This window comes from Mus caroli, chromosome 19 (genome assembly GCF_900094665.2).
Source record: "Mus caroli chromosome 19, CAROLI_EIJ_v1.1, whole genome shotgun sequence".
Taxonomy (NCBI): Eukaryota; Metazoa; Chordata; class Mammalia; order Rodentia; family Muridae; genus Mus; species Mus caroli.
In genome coordinates this window covers 34,722,492-34,741,058 of record NC_034588.1, presented here as the reverse complement: position 1 = coordinate 34,741,058, position 18,567 = coordinate 34,722,492, and the positions used below count along the sequence as shown (strand labels likewise).

The following is an 18,567-nucleotide window of genomic DNA, read 5'->3' as shown; positions in this document are numbered from 1 at the left end:
TCCCCTGTAGGTCTGGGGTAGAGCACACAGCTGCTGCCTGCTCCTTCTTCTTGGTGCTTTCTCTTCCATCATGGTCGTTGCCCTGAGAAAGGCTGAGCTCTGTCGCCCTGGCAGGTATGCCCTCTGGGATGGCCATGCTGCAACCCAAAGCTACTAACATGATAAACCTCACCACAGTTTGCCTGGATCCTGAGGTGCCTCTTGCAACCGTCTAGCTTAGCTACGATTGTACAGGATCTTTGTGGACTGAACTATATCGAACAATGATGGAGAAAAGCAGGAAAACAAAAGGCCAGTGTATTGGCTGGTTTTCTGTGTCAACTTGACACAAACTGGAGTTATCCCAGAGAAAGGAGCCTCCCTTGAGGAAATGTCTCCATGAGACCCAATCTGAGCAAACCAGGGGAAGCAGGCCAGTAAGCAGCATCCCTCCATGACCTCTGCATCAGCTCCTGACTCTAGGTTCCTTCCACGTGTAAGTTCCAGTCCTGACTTCCTTTGGTGATAAACAGCAATGCAGAAATGTAAGCTGAATAAACCCTTTCCTCCCCAACTTGCTTCTTGATCATGATATTTTGTGCAGGAATAGAAACACTGACTAAGACAGCCAGTCTATGGAAGAATTCTTTCTTTTCAGCCTTGGATAAGGTTAGAAGAGGGAGGGGGGGAGGGGGAGGGGAGGAAGAAACAACATTTTCTTGGAAAAAAAAATGAGAGTGTGTCCAAATAGGTTTTATTTAAAAAGACACCAGGATCAGAAAGAAACAAAGAAACACTTACCAATATGGCCAGGAGCTGTCTCTCTTCACACTCTTCAATTACCTCTACATTTAACTTCTCTTTAAACTTCTAAAATGGGAAAGCAATAGAGGTGTGGAACTCCTACAAAGATTTCTGTCTTATGACTCTACTGCTAAAAAGGAGTTGAGCTATATCTAAAATAGGCTACACATCTGTTACAACTAAAGACATTCTGCATGGGAAGAGACTGATAGCAAATGATTAGGAAGAATTATTTCAAAGAAATAACCTAAAACAACTGAGTTCTCTCCTTTTCCAAAATGTAGCAGTAGCCATCTTAAAGCCAAGCTATGGGCTACCAATAGTCAAGAAAGGAAAAAAGGGTTGTTTTGTTGTTGTTGTTGTTGTTGTTGTTGTTGTTTGTTTGTTTTGTTTTGTTTTTTATTGCCAATAGCAGTTTCACATGATTCCTGCCCATGTTCTCATTTTTATCATCTCAAATACTTTAGTTAAATATCTTTTTAATTCTTAATGGCCCCAGCAAACCCAAACCGGACACCCGACACCAGACTCCATCTATATACACATTTTAAAAACTAGGAAAAAGAGCAAGAAAGAAATGTGATTGTGGGGTGGTTTCCCCCTTCTTTTGTGGTAATTAGAACATTTTCAGCAAAAATCCACTGCCTCCCTCATCAGAAAATATCGGACTTGATCACCTGCCTTGGCTTCGTCAGTGAAAATTTTAGAGACTGTCATGTGAGCAAAGACTTTAAAATCACCAGGTTGCTGCTGGTTCACAAAAGATCAGAAGCCACAGGGCAAACTAGACTCACAGCTCTGTCACCAAGGTCAGTTAGAGCCTGCTCAACCCACAGCTAGTAAGGGGAAGATAGAAGCTTATTAATGAAGGTCACCGAGATGAAACAGTGATTGTTACACAGCATGGGAGGATAATGGGACTGACTGACATATTGCTCTTCTCCTCAATATTCTTTTCCTCACTGATAGCTGTGAGTCCACATTGTGTCTGCTCCTACACGTCTAGGAGCTGTTTTTTCACAAACAGCTGTAATGTAACACTGTGGTCTGGAATTCCAGGAAGAAGAGCTCACCAGCCGACAGGGCTCCTTCCTCCCAGACCTCTCCTGCATCTTCATCTCTTTACCCCAGAAACAAGCCTTTGCTCATCAGACTGACTTCCCAGTCATTAGGTGATTTGCAGAACCTGAGGTTACATGCCACCTACTGATCACACGATGGATTCCCCACTCACCAAAATAGAGCTGATTTCATCCGGGGTGGCTTTTGTGAGGTTCATAACCATTTCCTGAGCAATGTCCTTTCTGCTTTCCAGCTTGTTCACTCGCTCATAGGTATCGGTGTTTAAAAGAGACCATCCAAGAAACTGGGTTAAAGTCTGAAGTGGAAGAACAGTGACTCAGATCCTCTAATGTTAAATAAAAATTGCTTTGTGGAAAACCCACATACTTTCCTATACTGATCTCCCACCACCACCCGACCCAGTTCTTTTCTTAAAAATAAAATATTATTGCTTGATAAATCATCTGTGCACATAATCTCTTTAATCAAATTCACACCTCTGTTCTGTTCTTTCTAGTTCTTCTGCTATCACTCCTACTTCCCAACTTCATGTCCTCTGGGTTCAAACCCACCAAATCCACTCAGGGCTGACTGTATGTGTGTGGGTGTGGAACAAGCTACTGGAGCACGAATAGCTTCTCGGGGGCTCTTTCCTGAGGAAAACCAACCCTTCTCCATCAGCCACCAATTAACAGTGGCTAGGAGTGGGATGTCATGAGCCCTCCCCGACCCACGCTGCCAACCCAGTTCTTTGTATTAGCATGAGAAAAAATAAAATCAGAATTTATTGCCCAGACAGTAAAATGAACTAAGCTTTGCTTTTCAAAGTGCCAAGCTTCAAGAACGGTCTACTGCAGGAAAGGAATTACAAACAGGATAAAATAAAGTAGGAGCTAAAAATTAGACAGACGTTTGAGGCTGAGAATGAGAGAGATTATAAAAAGAAAAGGAGGAATATAAAAAAATACTTTTCAGTGTTTTTATAGGATTGGAGAGATTATGGGCAAAATCAGGCTTTATACTTGAACAGAAGATGATGCAATATATAGCAATCCAGAAACCGAAATGACACAGTAACAATGCCCTGATGACAACGATGAGGCTCTTCGTCTTAACCATCCCTCACAGTATCACTGCAGACTCAGGAGTAGCTACGCAGCTGCCGTCGTTCCGCGATATGCTCAGACACACCTGCCATTCTTTCCCACGCTTACCTCAGTGATATGTTCATCATGCTCATCAAAGGGTTTCCCATCCTTCCGGTTATAAAACGTAGCTACACCCACAATGTCTTCTTTCTTGTTGACAATAGGCAGGGACAAGACATTTTTAATGACCCAGCCAGTCTCATCTACCGGTCCTTTCTATAAACAATAAGGGAGAGTGTTACTTTAATATTTTTACTTTTTAATTTTCAAAACAAATATAGATTTGCATGATCTTTCAAAAGAATGTACAGAGAAGTTCATGGACTCTTCATTCAGTCCCCACCAATGGAAACATTTCATACAACTTCAGTATGGTACCAAAGCATGAAACAGACAATATATAACCCCTAGACCTTATTTGGGTCTCACTAGATCTATATGTGCTTATGTCTATGTTCATCTCTATGGAAAATTTCAATCACTATTAGAATCGACTGAACTACCCCACCAGCACGAGGCACCCTTCCACTTCACTTACGACCACTCCTACCCACCCACAGCTTAGCTGATTTTAAAGTAAATCTCAGGGTCAGAACACGGTTAGGACACGTTTCTAAGCCATCCATTCGAACGTACCAGACCAAGGGCAGCTGTGTTCTGACACTCTAACTTTCCCCTTTGACTCCCAGCTCTGGGGATGGCAAGAGCCTCGCATCTTTACGTTGCCTCTTTGTTTCCTTTGCACTCTCGCCATCTTGCAACGCCAATGTAGTTCATTTCTTACGTTAGGAGCTCTCTGTTAGAGTACTTAGTATAACTTTTGTCTAATCCATCAAGATAATCTTTCAGTTTATGGTGGGTTGTGATTAGTAAAACCTGTGAGACCTGCTGACAAGCCAAGAACCAAGTCAGGTTGTTAATGTTATAAGCGAGAGTAAACCACAGGCCCTATATCAAGATGCTCCCACCTCAGTGAGAGAAGCAGACAAATTCCTTTAGACGTGTTTCTCAAAGTGTGGTCAATGGCAGCAGATGCTTTTTTAAAAAAATGTTTTATTTTTATATATACTTAACATTTTAAATTATGCTTATATATGTGGGGTGGCAAGTAGGTGGGTGTGTTTATGTGTCTGTGTCTGTGTGTGGGTTTGTGTGTGTAAGTGCACACAAATGCCAGAAGGGGGCACCAGATTCGCTGAAGTTACAGGTAGCTGGAAACTGCCCAACACAGGTTCTGGGAACCCAATTCCAGTCCTCTCTGGAAGAGAAGAACAAATTCAACCACTGAGCTGTCTCTCCAGCCTCCACAACAGATTCTTTTAAAGCATATGTAGTCTCAGGGATGCATCTAGGTACATCCTGTCTCTTGGCAATTCTAACGCCCTCTCAAGTAAGAAGCCCATAGAGTGTATATGTAAGTATGTGGCTAAGGCAAACAGATCAAAAACTCAGCACACCACAGTGATGGTTTTTCAAATGTTTCATGGTTTATTTAGCCCTCCACAGAGGTTTAGGTTGAGTCTTGGCTCACCATGAAGCCTTCTCTGACTGTATTTGTCCACAGGACACTCTTGGGAGGTGGGATTTGGGGAGAAAGCTGGAGATGGCTGTTAGACAGACAAGGTCTTACCCAAACTATAGAGAAAGGATGGACGCAGCATGAGTAAAGTCACCTCAGCCCAGCTCTGGAACAATGAGGGAGGCTGGATTTTCCTAGGCCAATGTTGCCCATTAAAGGGGTCTAGCTGCATCCTGGGATGGGCATGCCATCCACCATCACTATCTGGGAGGGAGGCAGGGCCTTGGGGCAAACATGACTTCAGAGCACAGTAGCCCTGTTCTGATAAGCATGCTTTCATGGGTACCACACAGAGGCATGCTGGGATTCTGGGGAATCTCTGTAGACTGGAGATTTGTTCCATTTCAGGGACTCCTGATGCCACAGTGAGGGCCCCCACCCTCTTCTCCGTGTGGCCCCAGACTTCCGTAAGCCTCAGTAGGCACCTGCGTCTGCTGGATGAACGCTATTCTCACTCTCTGCTTCCACAGCAGCTGCTCCAGGTTCAGATCCTTAAAACTTCACTGTCCACCTGAATCAGTGCCATCTACCCTGGCACATAACTGATATAGATTTAGGGGCCACTGCTCAGTGCAACATAATCACAAGCAAGCTCTGGTTGCAGGAAGGGAGGTACAAGAAACAACAGGACCATATGGTGTTTGTGTGTTTCCACATCAGTAAGCAAAGGGATGGGTGGGCAGAGCCAGGGGAAGCCTCCACTAATCCAAACAGCTGTGCCTGGGTTTCCCCAAGGCAGGGTTTAGTTGCTGCTGGGGCGGGATCACCCACACCCCGAGGAAGCTATCCCTTCCATTTAAGCATTGATGGGATTCTGCGTGTCTAAACAGCACAGAGAAAGACAGGCATTAGTGGTGGCCCCTCTGCAGGGCAGGCTCTACTCCTGACCCAGACCAGGGATTTAATGTTCCTGGAATGCAGGACATGGAATGTCAGTACGCAGAGAGGAGAGATTGGAGCACGCTGGTACAGCAACTTCATCCAGTTCTCAAAAGGACCAGGAAGCAGAGATGATGGGCAGGTCCTTATGGAGAATTAAATGAAGCTATAAAGAAGATGAACTCCAAAGTCCTATCATTGTTATAATCTCTTTTCTGTTGCTGTCATAGAATAGTGTGGGCTGGGTGATTTATTAAGAAAAAAAAGGGGGTGAATTTAAATTTCTTACAGTTTGAGAGCCCGAGAGGTTTAAGAGTATGGTTCCATAGTCTCAGAGAGGCTGCTCCCTGCGTCATAACGTGGCAGAAGCATCACTGGACAAGAGGGACCGGAGATGCCAACTTGAGTCTCTCTTTCTTTTCTCACGAAGCTAGCGATGTCCTGTGCCTCTGGCTCCGCCCTCATCTGTTCTGCTGTCTCAGTATAGCCATCATGAAATAATATGTACAAAAACTTGAGGATTCAGCTTTCAACACATGAACTCTAAGGGGTCACACTCAAGCCACAGCTGTGACAGTGGACAGCAGTGGGTTAGCCAAGCAGTATGTGCGGAGGGCTGGCTGGGGGCTCTCCTCTCCAGGAAGTGGGCTTCTGGATGGTAATGAAAAGGAAATAAAATCCAGGGATCTGCTAATTTTTTTTCCTGTTTTAGATCACGGTTACAATATACTGCAGGAAGGGCTCTGAGAAAGGTGCCACAGGGATGGATTTGGGTCATACAATGTCTCTAGCCAATCAGTCATGCCAACAAGGGTTCTAGAGCACCAGTCATGCACCAGGCTCAGTTGTCACCCTAGAGAACCAAGAGTGGGAGGGAATGGAAGTATGGCAGTGTGCATGCATGTGTTCCACACACAGACACACGCTCAGACACAGACACACACACATATATATATATATATATAGACACACACACACACAGACTGACAGACACAGATGCACAGACACACAGACATATACAGAAACACACATATAAACACAGATACACACACAGACACATACACATACAGACACATATATACACACAGTTATATGCAGACAGACACACACTCAGACACAGACATGCACTCACACACATATACAGAGACACATGCACAGGCACTCATATATAGATGCACATACACACACACATACAGACATATAAACACAGATACACACAGACACACACACACACACCTCTTCTACCTTTCTTTTATCTTTCTTCTCTCATGCCCCTTGTTCGAATTTTCTTTTTTTTTTAATTAGGTATTTTCCTCATTTACATTTCCAATGCTATCCCAAAAGTTCCCCATACCCCCCCCCAACTCCCCTACCCACCCATTCCCACTTTTTGGCCCTGGCGTTCCCCTGTACTGGGGCATATAAAGTTTGCAAGTCCAATGGCCTCTCTTTCCACTGATGGCCGACTAGGCCATCTTTTGATACATATGCAGCTAGAGTCAAGAGCTCTGGGGTACTGGTTAGTTCATAATGTTGTTCCACCTATAGAGTTGCAGATCCCTTTAGCTCCTTGGGTATTTTCTCTAGCTCCTCCATTGGGGGCCCTGTGATCCATCCAATAGCTGACTGTGAGCATCCACTTATGTGTTTGCTAGGTCCCGGTGTAGTCTCACAAGAGACAGCTATATCAGGGACCTTTCAGCAAAATCTTGCTAGTGTATGCAATGGGGTCAGCATTTGGAGGCTGATTATGGGATGGATCCCTGGATATGGCAGTCTCTAGATGGTCCATCCTTTTGTCTCAGCTCCAAACTTTGTCTCTGTTCGAATTTTCTTGATGGTCATTGGCCAAGCTAGAGTTTTGGAACTTGGGTCCCATGTGTGGCTTCTAACTACACTGAGGCACACATAAGCTAGACACTACAGATAAGGAGGGAGAGCGAGCCCCCATCCTGCTCCCAGCCCTGAGGGATGAGGCAGGGCCATGGCCACTCTTACCTGAAATGTGAAGTACTCATCTGCAGGGGCATTCAGCATGTTACAGATCTGTGAAGCAAGAGACAGAGTCATTCTGAAACATGGTGAGGTTAGGACCATGTAAGTCCATGGAGGAGGGTGAGAGGGCATGTTGGGAGTGAGTTTCCCACGCAGCTCTTGGCTGTTCGGTAAACACATGAAGACACACTCACTACATCAGGCCATATTTGCTAACGACTCACTGAAGTTACCTCCTCTTCTGCTATGCCATTGACTGACATTTCCTGCTCTTTGCTCCTCTCCCCTCTTCAACTTCCAAGTGATGTCTTTCGACTTCCCAACCCCTCAGCCCAAGCAAAAGAAAGACTGCTCTGCTGAGGCAGGTTTGAGCATGGGTGCTGATCTTACTTTATTCTTTTACAAAGTAAGGTTGCTTGGGGGGTGGTAAAAGGAAAAGGCTAGGCAACGTTTCACTTGCTCCAAAGTAAGGATTCCTTATGAAATACTGCGCTTACTGCCAGAATTCAGAGGTAGTTTCTTATACCCATTTTTAGTTTTTAGAGTCATAAGCACAAGTGGGTCTTAATACAAGTCTCTATTTTCACTTCTACCAGAGTTCCACTTAAAATGATAGCATTTCAGGCTTGGGTGGTAATGGCTGAGTCATCTTCTCCTTTGAAAGATGAGGACACTGAAGTCCCAAAAGGTTTAGGGCTCTGTTCAGATTCACTGGGTGAAACTTGAATTGTAATTTGAAACTCCAAAGAGGGGCGATGGGATGGACTGATGGGATGGACTCTCCTGGCTAAGGGTTGGGGAAAATCCTGGTGCAATACTCCTACCATGGAGAGTACTTCTACCAACATTTACCCACTCACAAATTCCAAGCTCTGTGAGCCAAGGGGGCTGCCAATGTTAAGTGCCTTTAAAAAAAAAAGATTTATTTATTTATTATATGTAAGTACACTGTAGCTGTCTTCAGACACACCAGAAGAGGGCATCAGATCTCACTGCAGATGGTTGTGAGCCACCATATGGTTGCTGGGATTTGAACTCAGGACCTCTGGAAGGTCAGTCAGTGTTCTTAACCACTGAGCCATCCCTCCAGCCCTGTTAAGTGCCTTCTAACAGTGAATAAAACATATCTACTCTTTCTCCACTAGCCTTACAAAGAAAATGTGGAACTCTTCTGAAGCGTTTGCTTATTGATCGATTGATTGATTGATCGATTGATTTATGCATATTTACTTTTGGGTGTTTTTTTTTTTGTTTTTTGTTTTTGCTTACTTGTTTCTCTCTCTCTCTCTCTCTCTCTCTCTCTCTCTCTCTCTCTCTCTCTCTCTCTCAGTCTGGATTTCTCTATGTAGCTTTGCATGGCGTAGTGTTGGCAATCTTGCTGCTCAGCAGCCTCCTCGCTGCTGCTGGGATTATAGGATCCTGCTGTTTCCATGAGTACTCATAGTTTAAGAACCTGAGGATCCTTAACCTGCCATTCTTAATTTCATGATCTAACTTGAATATTCAACATTATTTCCTGGACTGTGGGTCTCCCAAATGTGGTTTAAAGATGCAAACCAATCAATCCCCCCCCCCCCCGGCCTTTCTGTCATGGACATGTGATTTCCAGCCTTTACTTTGAGGCTTCACAGAAAACACTTGTGATCATGTTAAGACCATTGAGTATTTGAAATGGAATTGAACCTATCGTAAGTCACAGCCACTGACTTTTAATATGCCTGGCTTTAAAGCAGATGTCTGAAAAGTGTGTGGCTTCAGAGTAAAAGGTGGAGAAATGGATGAATCTTTCTCAAGTTAGTTGAATATTTTGATACAATTTCAGCATCCTGATTTAACCCACATTTCCCTCCCTAGATTCCTCTTTCCTTTCTCCTATGCCAAGAAAGTGGCCATCTACCCTTGTTTCAATTATTCTTGGGTCAACAGTTGTATTTTATCTAGTAAGGGTCTCACACATGGTTATTTAGCATTTAAGTTTGTCTAATGACTTACAAATCCATTTTCTGCAACGTATGTTGGCAATCCACTCACAAGCGTCCAGTGGTCTGCTGGAGGTGACCTTGGAGAAGATTAGAAGAGATTATATCATTGGCACATATAAAAATGATCGGGTACAAAGTCCCAGGGGCAACTCCCATGGCTACTTCGGGGGAACACGCACGGAATCACGTTGATCTCTTCTTTTCCATGTAAAATGTAGTCGATGATTTTATAGAAGATGATTTCCTAGGGAGGAAGGAGATTGTGGGCACAACATTAATTCCCAAAGAAAATAATCTTCACTGAAGAATGTGTGCTTTACAATTCTTATAAATAGTACCTAATTTCCTAGCCACTGTTTTCTGAATAATGTCAATTACTAAACTCTTCATGTATTAGTCACAGGCGTGTAATCTGTCACACACACACACACACACACACACACACACACACACACACACAGTGAGATCACTGTCATTTAAAAAAGCTGAATTGACCCAAATAGCTTTTGGGGGAGTCTGATTACTAAACCACCAGGAAATCTGCCTTTACTTTTAACTGATTGCTTTCTGTTGCCCAGAAGTAGCTGACATTAATGACTTCATTAGGGAAAAAAAATCACATACTTTATCAACTGCAAACAGACATCTATCATGTGGTAAGCACCCAGGTCTTTTCTCACTGGCTAATCTCAGCAGGCACCTCCACAACAGAAATTAATGGATCCATTGTCAATGTTGGACGGGAACGGGGCAGGTGAGGAATCCGAGGCCCCACCAAACCTGTCAGTTTCTGGGTTTCATGGTCGGAGGATATGGTGGTACAGAAGCAAACACACTTCCTGCCCCCCATGAAGCTTGCAGTTGAGTGTGGCTGTAAATCTAACCTGGCCCCCAGGAGGTTGTTCTGCACAGCTGAAAGGACCCCCAAGCACATCTCACAATGTTGTTCCAGTGGCTCTGATGCCTTCCTTCATGCCGAGAACCACAGACCCACCCCACTGTACAGGACAGAGAGGGACAGGCAGGTTCCCTCCGAAATGTCTCTCCTCTGGGCACTTCAGTCTCTTGGCATCATACACAGACAGCACAGAAGATATTTACCCTGCCATCTGGAGTCTTTGGTCCTTTATAAGGCTCAACTTCTCCAAGCTTGATTGGCCACTCATCGTAAAATTCCTGGAGGCAATTATATTTAAACATTATTAAACAAACTGTCCCGCAAGTCACCACACCTCAACTGATTCATGGACCCTCACATACTTTATGTTAATCTGCATAGTTTTGCAATTTTAGACTTGAAAAAAAATATCTGTAGTTCTCAGCAATATTGCTTATGAACCTGTGACTATATATACAAGCCACTTATCTTTTATTCGTCTGTTAAGTGGGAACAGCACAACTTGAGCTTGTTGTGATGATTAAATGCACAGTCTATGCCCCACACGTGCATGCCATTCAAAGCACTCCATGCATACTGTCTGCAGTGTGTAGCATCTGTAGATGACTGCACTAAAGCCAGGGTGTTAAGAAGCTTCGTTAATGCTGCTCACAGCCGACAGTGTCAGTTACCCTAATTAGCACTCTTCTCCCATTTTGCCAGTTGAACCTCATTTTGCTTAGTTATCAGGTGGTAATTTGTTCAGAAAAGATGGGTCCTGCCCAGCCCATAGGAGGTCTACATGAAGCACCCTGCTAATTTAAAGGCAGGTACGTGGTTCCATTTAGACCAGTGAACGGGGTTGGTGGAGTCAGCTGAAGGGCTACTGGACAAAGGTGATGAAAGGTGATAAAAGTGATGTTTCCTGCGTAGCCAAAAGCATGCTAAACAGCACCTGCAGTTCCACAGGAGGCATTAGAATCCCGCTCTTCTGCTGCATGGTCCTATACTGCCCACTTGGAACAGTGGCTTTGAAAAACAACTGCCAATCACATGAATAGCAAGAAGTATAAATGATACTGTATCAGTTGTGTTGAAATCCCAGCTTTCCAATAGAATTAAAGATGGGAGAGGGCATCACACTATTAATAGTAATATTTCTTCCTCTCTACATTAAGATCTTTTATATTTCAGATACGAAATGTCAAATGGTCACCAACATTATACACCTACAATGTACTCAATAACTTATGTATCTATCTCAGATTTTCGAGGCTGATAAAAAAGATGTCCCCCACTTTGGTGATGAGAAAGCCAAGAACCAGGGAGATCAAAAACCTTGCTGAAATTGAGGACAGAGAATGAACAGTGCCTGACTTCAAACCCTGCATCAGAACTGTAGCAACCATGGCAGTGTGGTATTAGTGGGGAGAGAAATCAGCAATTGGAAAAGACTGGAGAAGTGTGTGTGCATACACGCACTCGCACTCCGAGACACACACATACACACACACACACACACACACACACTCGACTGATTTTTGACAGAGGAACAAAAATCACAGAGACAAACTAGTCTATTCAACAAATGGTATTGGAACCACGACATCCAGTAAGAAAAGAAATCTTATTTCTTTAATTTAAAAAAAAATCTCAGAATGATTTATAGGCCTAAATATAAAGCACAGAGCTATAAGAATTCTAGAAGTTGACACAGGAGAATATCTAGGTAAGCTTGAGTTGGAGTTATTTTGTTGTTGATTGGTTGGTTTTTGTTTGTTTGTTTTTTAGACACAGAACAAGGGCACAATGTATAAAGAGAAAATTAGTGGATATTATTACAATTTAAAATGTCTGCTATAGAAATGTTTCTCAGAAAAGAATGAAGAGACTGGGAGAAAAATATTTGCAATTGCGGGACTAGTATCCAGAGTATTCAAAGTCTCCAATTTGCTCAGGCTGGTCTTAAGTTCAAGTTATCCTCCTGCCTCAGCCTCCAGAGCGCTGGGATTGTAAATATGTGCCATCACTTCTGGTTGCAAAGATCTCTTGAAATCTAACCACCAGGAAGCAAAGACCTCCACCTGAAAACCAGCAGGAGATCAGAGCAGGCATTCCACCAGACAAGAAGTGCCATGGGAACTAAGCACGTGAAATCTGCTCAACATCATCTGCGGCTGGGACTGCAAATTCAAACAGTGATGCACTGCTACATGTCTTGAAATGGATAAAACCAGAATAGAGGGACCACTAACTCCTGATGAGAGTGCAGATATGCAAAAATGCTAGCCGCTTGGAAAGACAGATTGGCAGTGTTTATAGAGATAAACAGTCTCCCTGGATGATCCAATAACTGGACTTTTTTGCCATTTGCCCAGGTAAGTTGAAAGTATGTGTACACAAAAACCCGTACATGGTGTCTACAGCAGCCTTATTCATAATCACCCCAAACTAGAAGCAACCACAATATCCTTCTCTACTGAGAACACTGCCTTAGGGTAGATTATTATTCTCTAATGAAAATACATGGACTTTAGCAAAGATATGGAATTGACATGTCTATCAATCAATGAATAGGTAAAGACATTCTAGAGAATATACTCAATGAAATACTATCCAGCCTCAAAAAGAAAGAAGGAAGGAAGGAAGGAAGGAAGGAAGGAAGGAAATAAATATGGATGGACAGAGGAAGAAAGGAAGGAAGAGAGGGAGGGGGAAAGAAGTAAAGAAAGAGAAAGAAAGTATAGACAGACAGACAGACAGACAGACAGACAGACAGACAGATGCAGTCATGTGTCACTCTGACAGTGTTAGCAAACCTGGAGAGTGTGGTAAGAGAAATGGGCTAGGCACTAAAAGACAAACATGCAATGTACGTGTGGAATCTGAAAATGTCCAGCACTGGAGCAGAGGGCAGAATGTAGTTACCAGATGCTATGGGTTGAGCATCCTCCCTGTAAACAGGACAGGGAGGAGCTGTCCAAATACCACAGAGTTCCAGCCAGGCAGTAAATTCTCAGGACTTCATACAGGAAAACGCAACTACAGCGAATATGTACTATATATTTCAAAGCTGTTATGAGACTAGATATAAAAGGTATCGCTCTGCAAAGTGATCAACATGTTAATTACTGCACTGTAACCATTTCATAATTTACACATATGCATATATGAAACTATCACACTGTATCCCATAAATACGTGCAACTGTTACCTTCTTAAATTGAGAAATAAAAATTGTGAGTTATCAAAAATTTGGGCATAGTGTCACATGCCTGTAATTCTAGATCTCAGAAAGCTGATGCAGGAGCATTGTTTGAGTTTGAGGCTACCCTGGGTTAAATATAGTGAGGACTAGGCCAGTCGGGGATTCATAATAAGATGCTTTCTCAAAAAGATGACAAAAGGCACCAGAGAGAAGGACCATGAGAGAGAGCGGCCTCAGACCATCAGTCTGTGACCTTTGCCTTCAGCCATCTTTCTCTCCCTCCTCATCTGTTCCTCCTGCTTAGTACTCAAGGTCATCTTAGCTGGCCAGCTCAGCTCTCTTCTTGCCCTAGATTGCATGTTTGCTGCTTGCCTGTTTCCCTTCTCCTTTTAGATTTGCCTCTTCTTATTCTTTTGCTTTTTTCTCTTCCCAAAGAACATTATCTGCACGTCTCGTAGGGTCTGTGTGCCTCAACCATCTGAGAGACAAGGCTATTCTACATAGTCTTATAGCATGTCTCTCTTTTCAGTCTACCCCTTGCCTAAATTCCCCCATCACCCTGAGGGATTTTTAAATAAATCCATTAAAATATTTTTATATAAAATTTTATAAAATATAAAAATTCATTCTATAAAAATTTTAAAAATATATTTATAAAATGATAAAGTATATTTCATAAATATAAAAATGTGTTTTATTTTAATTTATATTTTGTAAAATAGATTCTAAAATTATTTTATAAAAATGAAATTAATTTATTATAAATAATAAATGTATTATTGTTTTCAACTGAATGTACCTTTCTTATATCTTCTCTTCAAGGCCTGATGTGGATTCTCTTCCACTTTCTTCTATCACCCCAATATTACCATCTTATTGGGATTTCTTCTTATTCTTTGTGTCACCAATTATACCCATGATAACTAATCTCTTAACACACACAGTGTTATCAATACCCCTTTACTCCCTAAAATAATTAGTAGTTAAGGGGTAACTATTGCACAATCAACTATCTCTCTACTTCCCTAGATATTCCCCCAATATTCCCTCTGGGTATTGATTGTTGGCACAGAGTAGGGCTGGGAATACAGTCTGGTGTCCAAGGGTTTTACAAAGGGAAGCCTCAATCTACTATGACCAGTTCTCTTCTGAACTCTGCACACACTTTCATCTGAAGGGGAAAAGGTGACTTAAATTCAAAGTCATTGTTTTTCAATGCAACCAACAGTCTAACTCCCAATACACAGATCTCAATACAAAACACAACATGAAAGCCCAAGACCACACACATGTCCCCTCCAAAATCTAACAAATCTCACAGCAAATGCCCCCAATGACAGTAACTTAGATGAAATTCCAGACAGGAAATTTCCAGGAGTAAAGATAAAAATGTTTAAATAAATGAAAGAAGACAAAAATAAATGCCTGAATGAATTTCATGAGACTCTTAAATGGCTGCATAAAGGAAGGAAGCCAACATAAGATATGAAAATAAGGTTGATAAATGTACTGAAGAAAAGACAAGCTGAAATGATACTGGAAATAAAAACTTCACTAATCACAAATTAAAATCTCAATGGACATTCTCTAATAGAATGGCTTGCAGGAAGGGCGGAACGTTAGGCCCTGAAGACAGGATATAGGAATTGGTACATTTAGTTGAAAGAAAAAAAAATTATTAAAAAGCTTTCAAAGAGAATATGAAGAACTTGGGGACACCATGAAAACAAATCTATTAATTATGGGTATAAAAGAGAATAGCCCCATGCAAAAAGCATAGTCAATATTTTCAGTACAATCAGTAGAAATTTGTCTAAACCTGGAGAACAAGAGGTCTGACTGAGTCAGAGAGGCAAATAGAAATCCGAATAGGAAAAATTAGGGAGAAAAACTCCTTACATCATATCACATTTAAAACACTACGTAGCGCAAGGAATGCAAATTAGAGAGAAAAGGAACGTACATTAAGAGTGACAAGAGACAAAGGGTCACATATAAAGGTAGACCCATAAGTGTAACAGCCGAACTTGCATGTAGGAGAAACTTAACCGGCACATTCACACCAGATACTTCCTCCCTGAGCCAACCTAGAATCTACTGGCATGGATAGAGACCACTGACACTGAATCAGGTGGTAGAACGAGCCTATGAGAAAGAGAACACTACATCTGGCTACTTGAGAACTACTGAGATGCTTGGAGGGGGGTGTAAAGGTTTACCCAGTTTCTTCACTAAACAAGTCTGCTTTTGCCACTTGCCTGACTCCCAGAGTCTGCTTGTTGCCTCTGTGCCTTCTTACCCCTGCCCCCAAGGGTCTTGGTTGGGGTTGCAAGCAACACTCACAAAAGAAACGTCCAAACTCAAAAGGGCAGAGAAAGATGCATTTCAACTCCTGAAAAGCCTCAGCTGCCAACCCAGGCTTCTATACCCTGCAAAATTATCTTTGCAATTGATGTAGAAATAAATGCATTAATATTTTTTTTAAAAGCATGATAAAGTTTATAACTGCTAAGCCAGCTCTGAAGAAAATATTAGGCAGAATTTTTCAAGCTGAAGAAAATAATAAACACACTCAGGGACAGTGGAGACAAAACCAAAGGGGGTATGACTGTAGCTAAACAAATGGGGACCAAGAAAACACTAGAAATTACAAAATCAAGAAAATGATGTAAATTGTCACACACCTTTAAATAATAACTCTTCAATGTCTTAGTTTCCAAATCATAAGACACAGACTAGCATATTGAGTCAAACCAACAAACCAACATCCATCTAGTTTTGGACTCTAAGAAACATACTATGCCTTCAAAGATAGATTCTGTGTTAAGGCAAAGAGATGAGAAAAGATATTCCAAGCAAAAGATACCAGGGAATGGGAGTCAGTATCCTGACATTTCATAAAACAGACTTCAAGGCAATCTAACTCATAGGAGATCAAGAAGGTCACATACTGATTAATGGAACAATCCATCGAAAGGGCATTTCATTTCTATAAATTAATTAGATAAGGAAAAATAAGACAAAGAGCAATTTAGATAGTAGAAACTGCAAATCAACTTTCCTTTATTTTTTTAAAAAAAAGGACATTCGAATTCTAATTATTTACACAACAGACATAGGGACACACAGTTTCATAAGACTCTACGTAAAGTCACAGATTAACCTTAACACAGCAATAATAAGTGATTCCAGGATCCTACTAATAAAGAGACCATCCTGACAAATAACATAGAGACCAAGGAGTCATATAATATCCCAGATAAAGTGGACTTAATAGATGTCTACAGAACATTCTATCCTAAAACAAAAGGATATACATTCTTCTCAGCAGCCATTGGAACTTTCTCTAAAGTAAGATCACATATTAGGACACAATACAAGTGCATTACTTTTCTGTTGCTGTGTAAAATATCATGACCAAAAGCAGCTTATACTTTCAGAGGGACAGAGTCCGTGCTGGGAGGGAAGACATGGCCTGGTGGTTGCTGCAGGAAGCTAGCTGATCATATTTCCACTCTATGATGGTATGAAAGAAAATGGGCCCCATAGACCCATAGGGAGTGGCACTTGTTGTGGCCTTGTTGGAGCAGATGTGGCTTTGTTGGAGGAAGTGTATCACTGGGGGTAGACTCTGAGGGCACAGATGTTCAAGCCAGGTCTAGTGTCTCACTCTCTTCTTGCTGCCTGCTGATCCAGATGTAGAACTCCCAGCTACCTCTCCAGCACCATGTCTGCCTGTGTGCCCCCAAGCTTCCTGCCATGACGATAATGGACTAAACCTCTGAAACTGTAAGCCAGGCCAAATTAAATATTGTCCTTTCTAAGAGTTGCCATGTCTCCTAACAGCAATAGAGCCCCTAACTAAGACGCAATCACACACAGGAAGCAAAAGGAGAGAAGAGGAAGTGGAACAGACTACAAACCTCAACTGTTTCCCCTCCCCCACCCACCAGTGAAATACTTCCTCCAGTAAGGCTCTATGTCCTAAAGGTTCATTACTACAAACCGGAAACCAAGTGTTAAAATACATAATCCTATAAGAGACACTTTTTTTTTTCATTCAAACCACCACAGTAAGTCTCAACAAATACATAAAAATAGAAATAGCTTCGTGTGTCATATCTGACCACGTGGAGAAACACCAGAAATCAACAGCAAGAGAAAGTACAGAGAATTTACACACTCATGGAGATTGCAACTGAATGACAAACAGGTTACTAAAGAAATCAAGAAGGAAATTAGAAAATGCCTAGAATTGAAAGAAAATGAAGACACACTCAGAACTACGGGATGTAAAGAAAGCAATTCTAAGAGAGAAGTCACAGCTATAAGTGTCTACATTTTAAAAATCAGAGATTTCTTGCTTGGATGACTTAAGGGCCTCGAGAAGAAAAGAACAAGGCAAATCCAAAAGCAACACACAAAAAGAAATAATTAAGATCATCAAAGAAATTAATGGAAGAAATAATTAAAAATACAAACAATGAAGCGAAGAGTTGGTTCTTTCCAAAGATGAAAAAGTGACAAACTGTTAGCTAAACCAACCAGATGTGTGTGTGGGGTGGGGGTGGGGATGTTAATAAAACTAGAGAAGGGAGGAGGTTACAACAGATACTAAGGAAATTCAGAGAATTGTAAGAACACACCTTAACAACTTATATTCCACTAAACTGAAGAAAAAAAATCAACAAAAATCCCGAGTATGACCTACCTATCAAAGTTAAACCAAGCGAGACCAGTAATTTAAACAGGTCTATAGCAAACAGTAAGATTCAAGCAGTAGTAATGAAAAAAGAAATCTCTCAACTTAAAAAAGTAAAGATCCATGTGGATTCACTGTAGAACTCTAGCAGACCTCTGCGAAGAACTAATGTCTATCCTTTCAAATAACTCCATAAAACATAAGTGGAAGGAATGCTTCTAAACTCATTTTACAGAGCCAATATTACTGTATTACCCTGATATCCTAATAAGATAGTCTGTGTCTGTGTCTGTGTCTGTGGTGTCTGTGTCTGTGTCTGTGTCTGTGTCTGTGTCTGTGTCTGTGTCTGTGT

At 41.8% G+C, this 18,567-nt stretch overlaps 1 protein-coding gene across 2 annotated transcripts in view; it reads right to left on the bottom strand.

Moving 5' to 3' along the window:
* The window catches only part of Pde6c (phosphodiesterase 6C), a 52,539-nt gene that overhangs the window by 23,438 nt on the left and 10,534 nt on the right, over positions 1-18,567 (bottom strand). For both annotated transcript variants that reach the window (XM_021151904.1, XM_021151905.1), the window contains exons 5-11: positions 10,530-10,604; positions 9,608-9,672; positions 9,439-9,505; positions 7,450-7,497; positions 3,060-3,209; positions 2,018-2,161; positions 781-849 (exon numbers count right to left, since the gene is read on the bottom strand). In XM_021151904.1, coding sequence (XP_021007563.1) covers positions 781-849; positions 2,018-2,161; positions 3,060-3,209; positions 7,450-7,497; positions 9,439-9,505; positions 9,608-9,672; positions 10,530-10,604 — 618 coding nt within the window. The remainder of the gene's footprint in view (positions 1-780; positions 850-2,017; positions 2,162-3,059; positions 3,210-7,449; positions 7,498-9,438; positions 9,506-9,607; positions 9,673-10,529; positions 10,605-18,567) is intronic.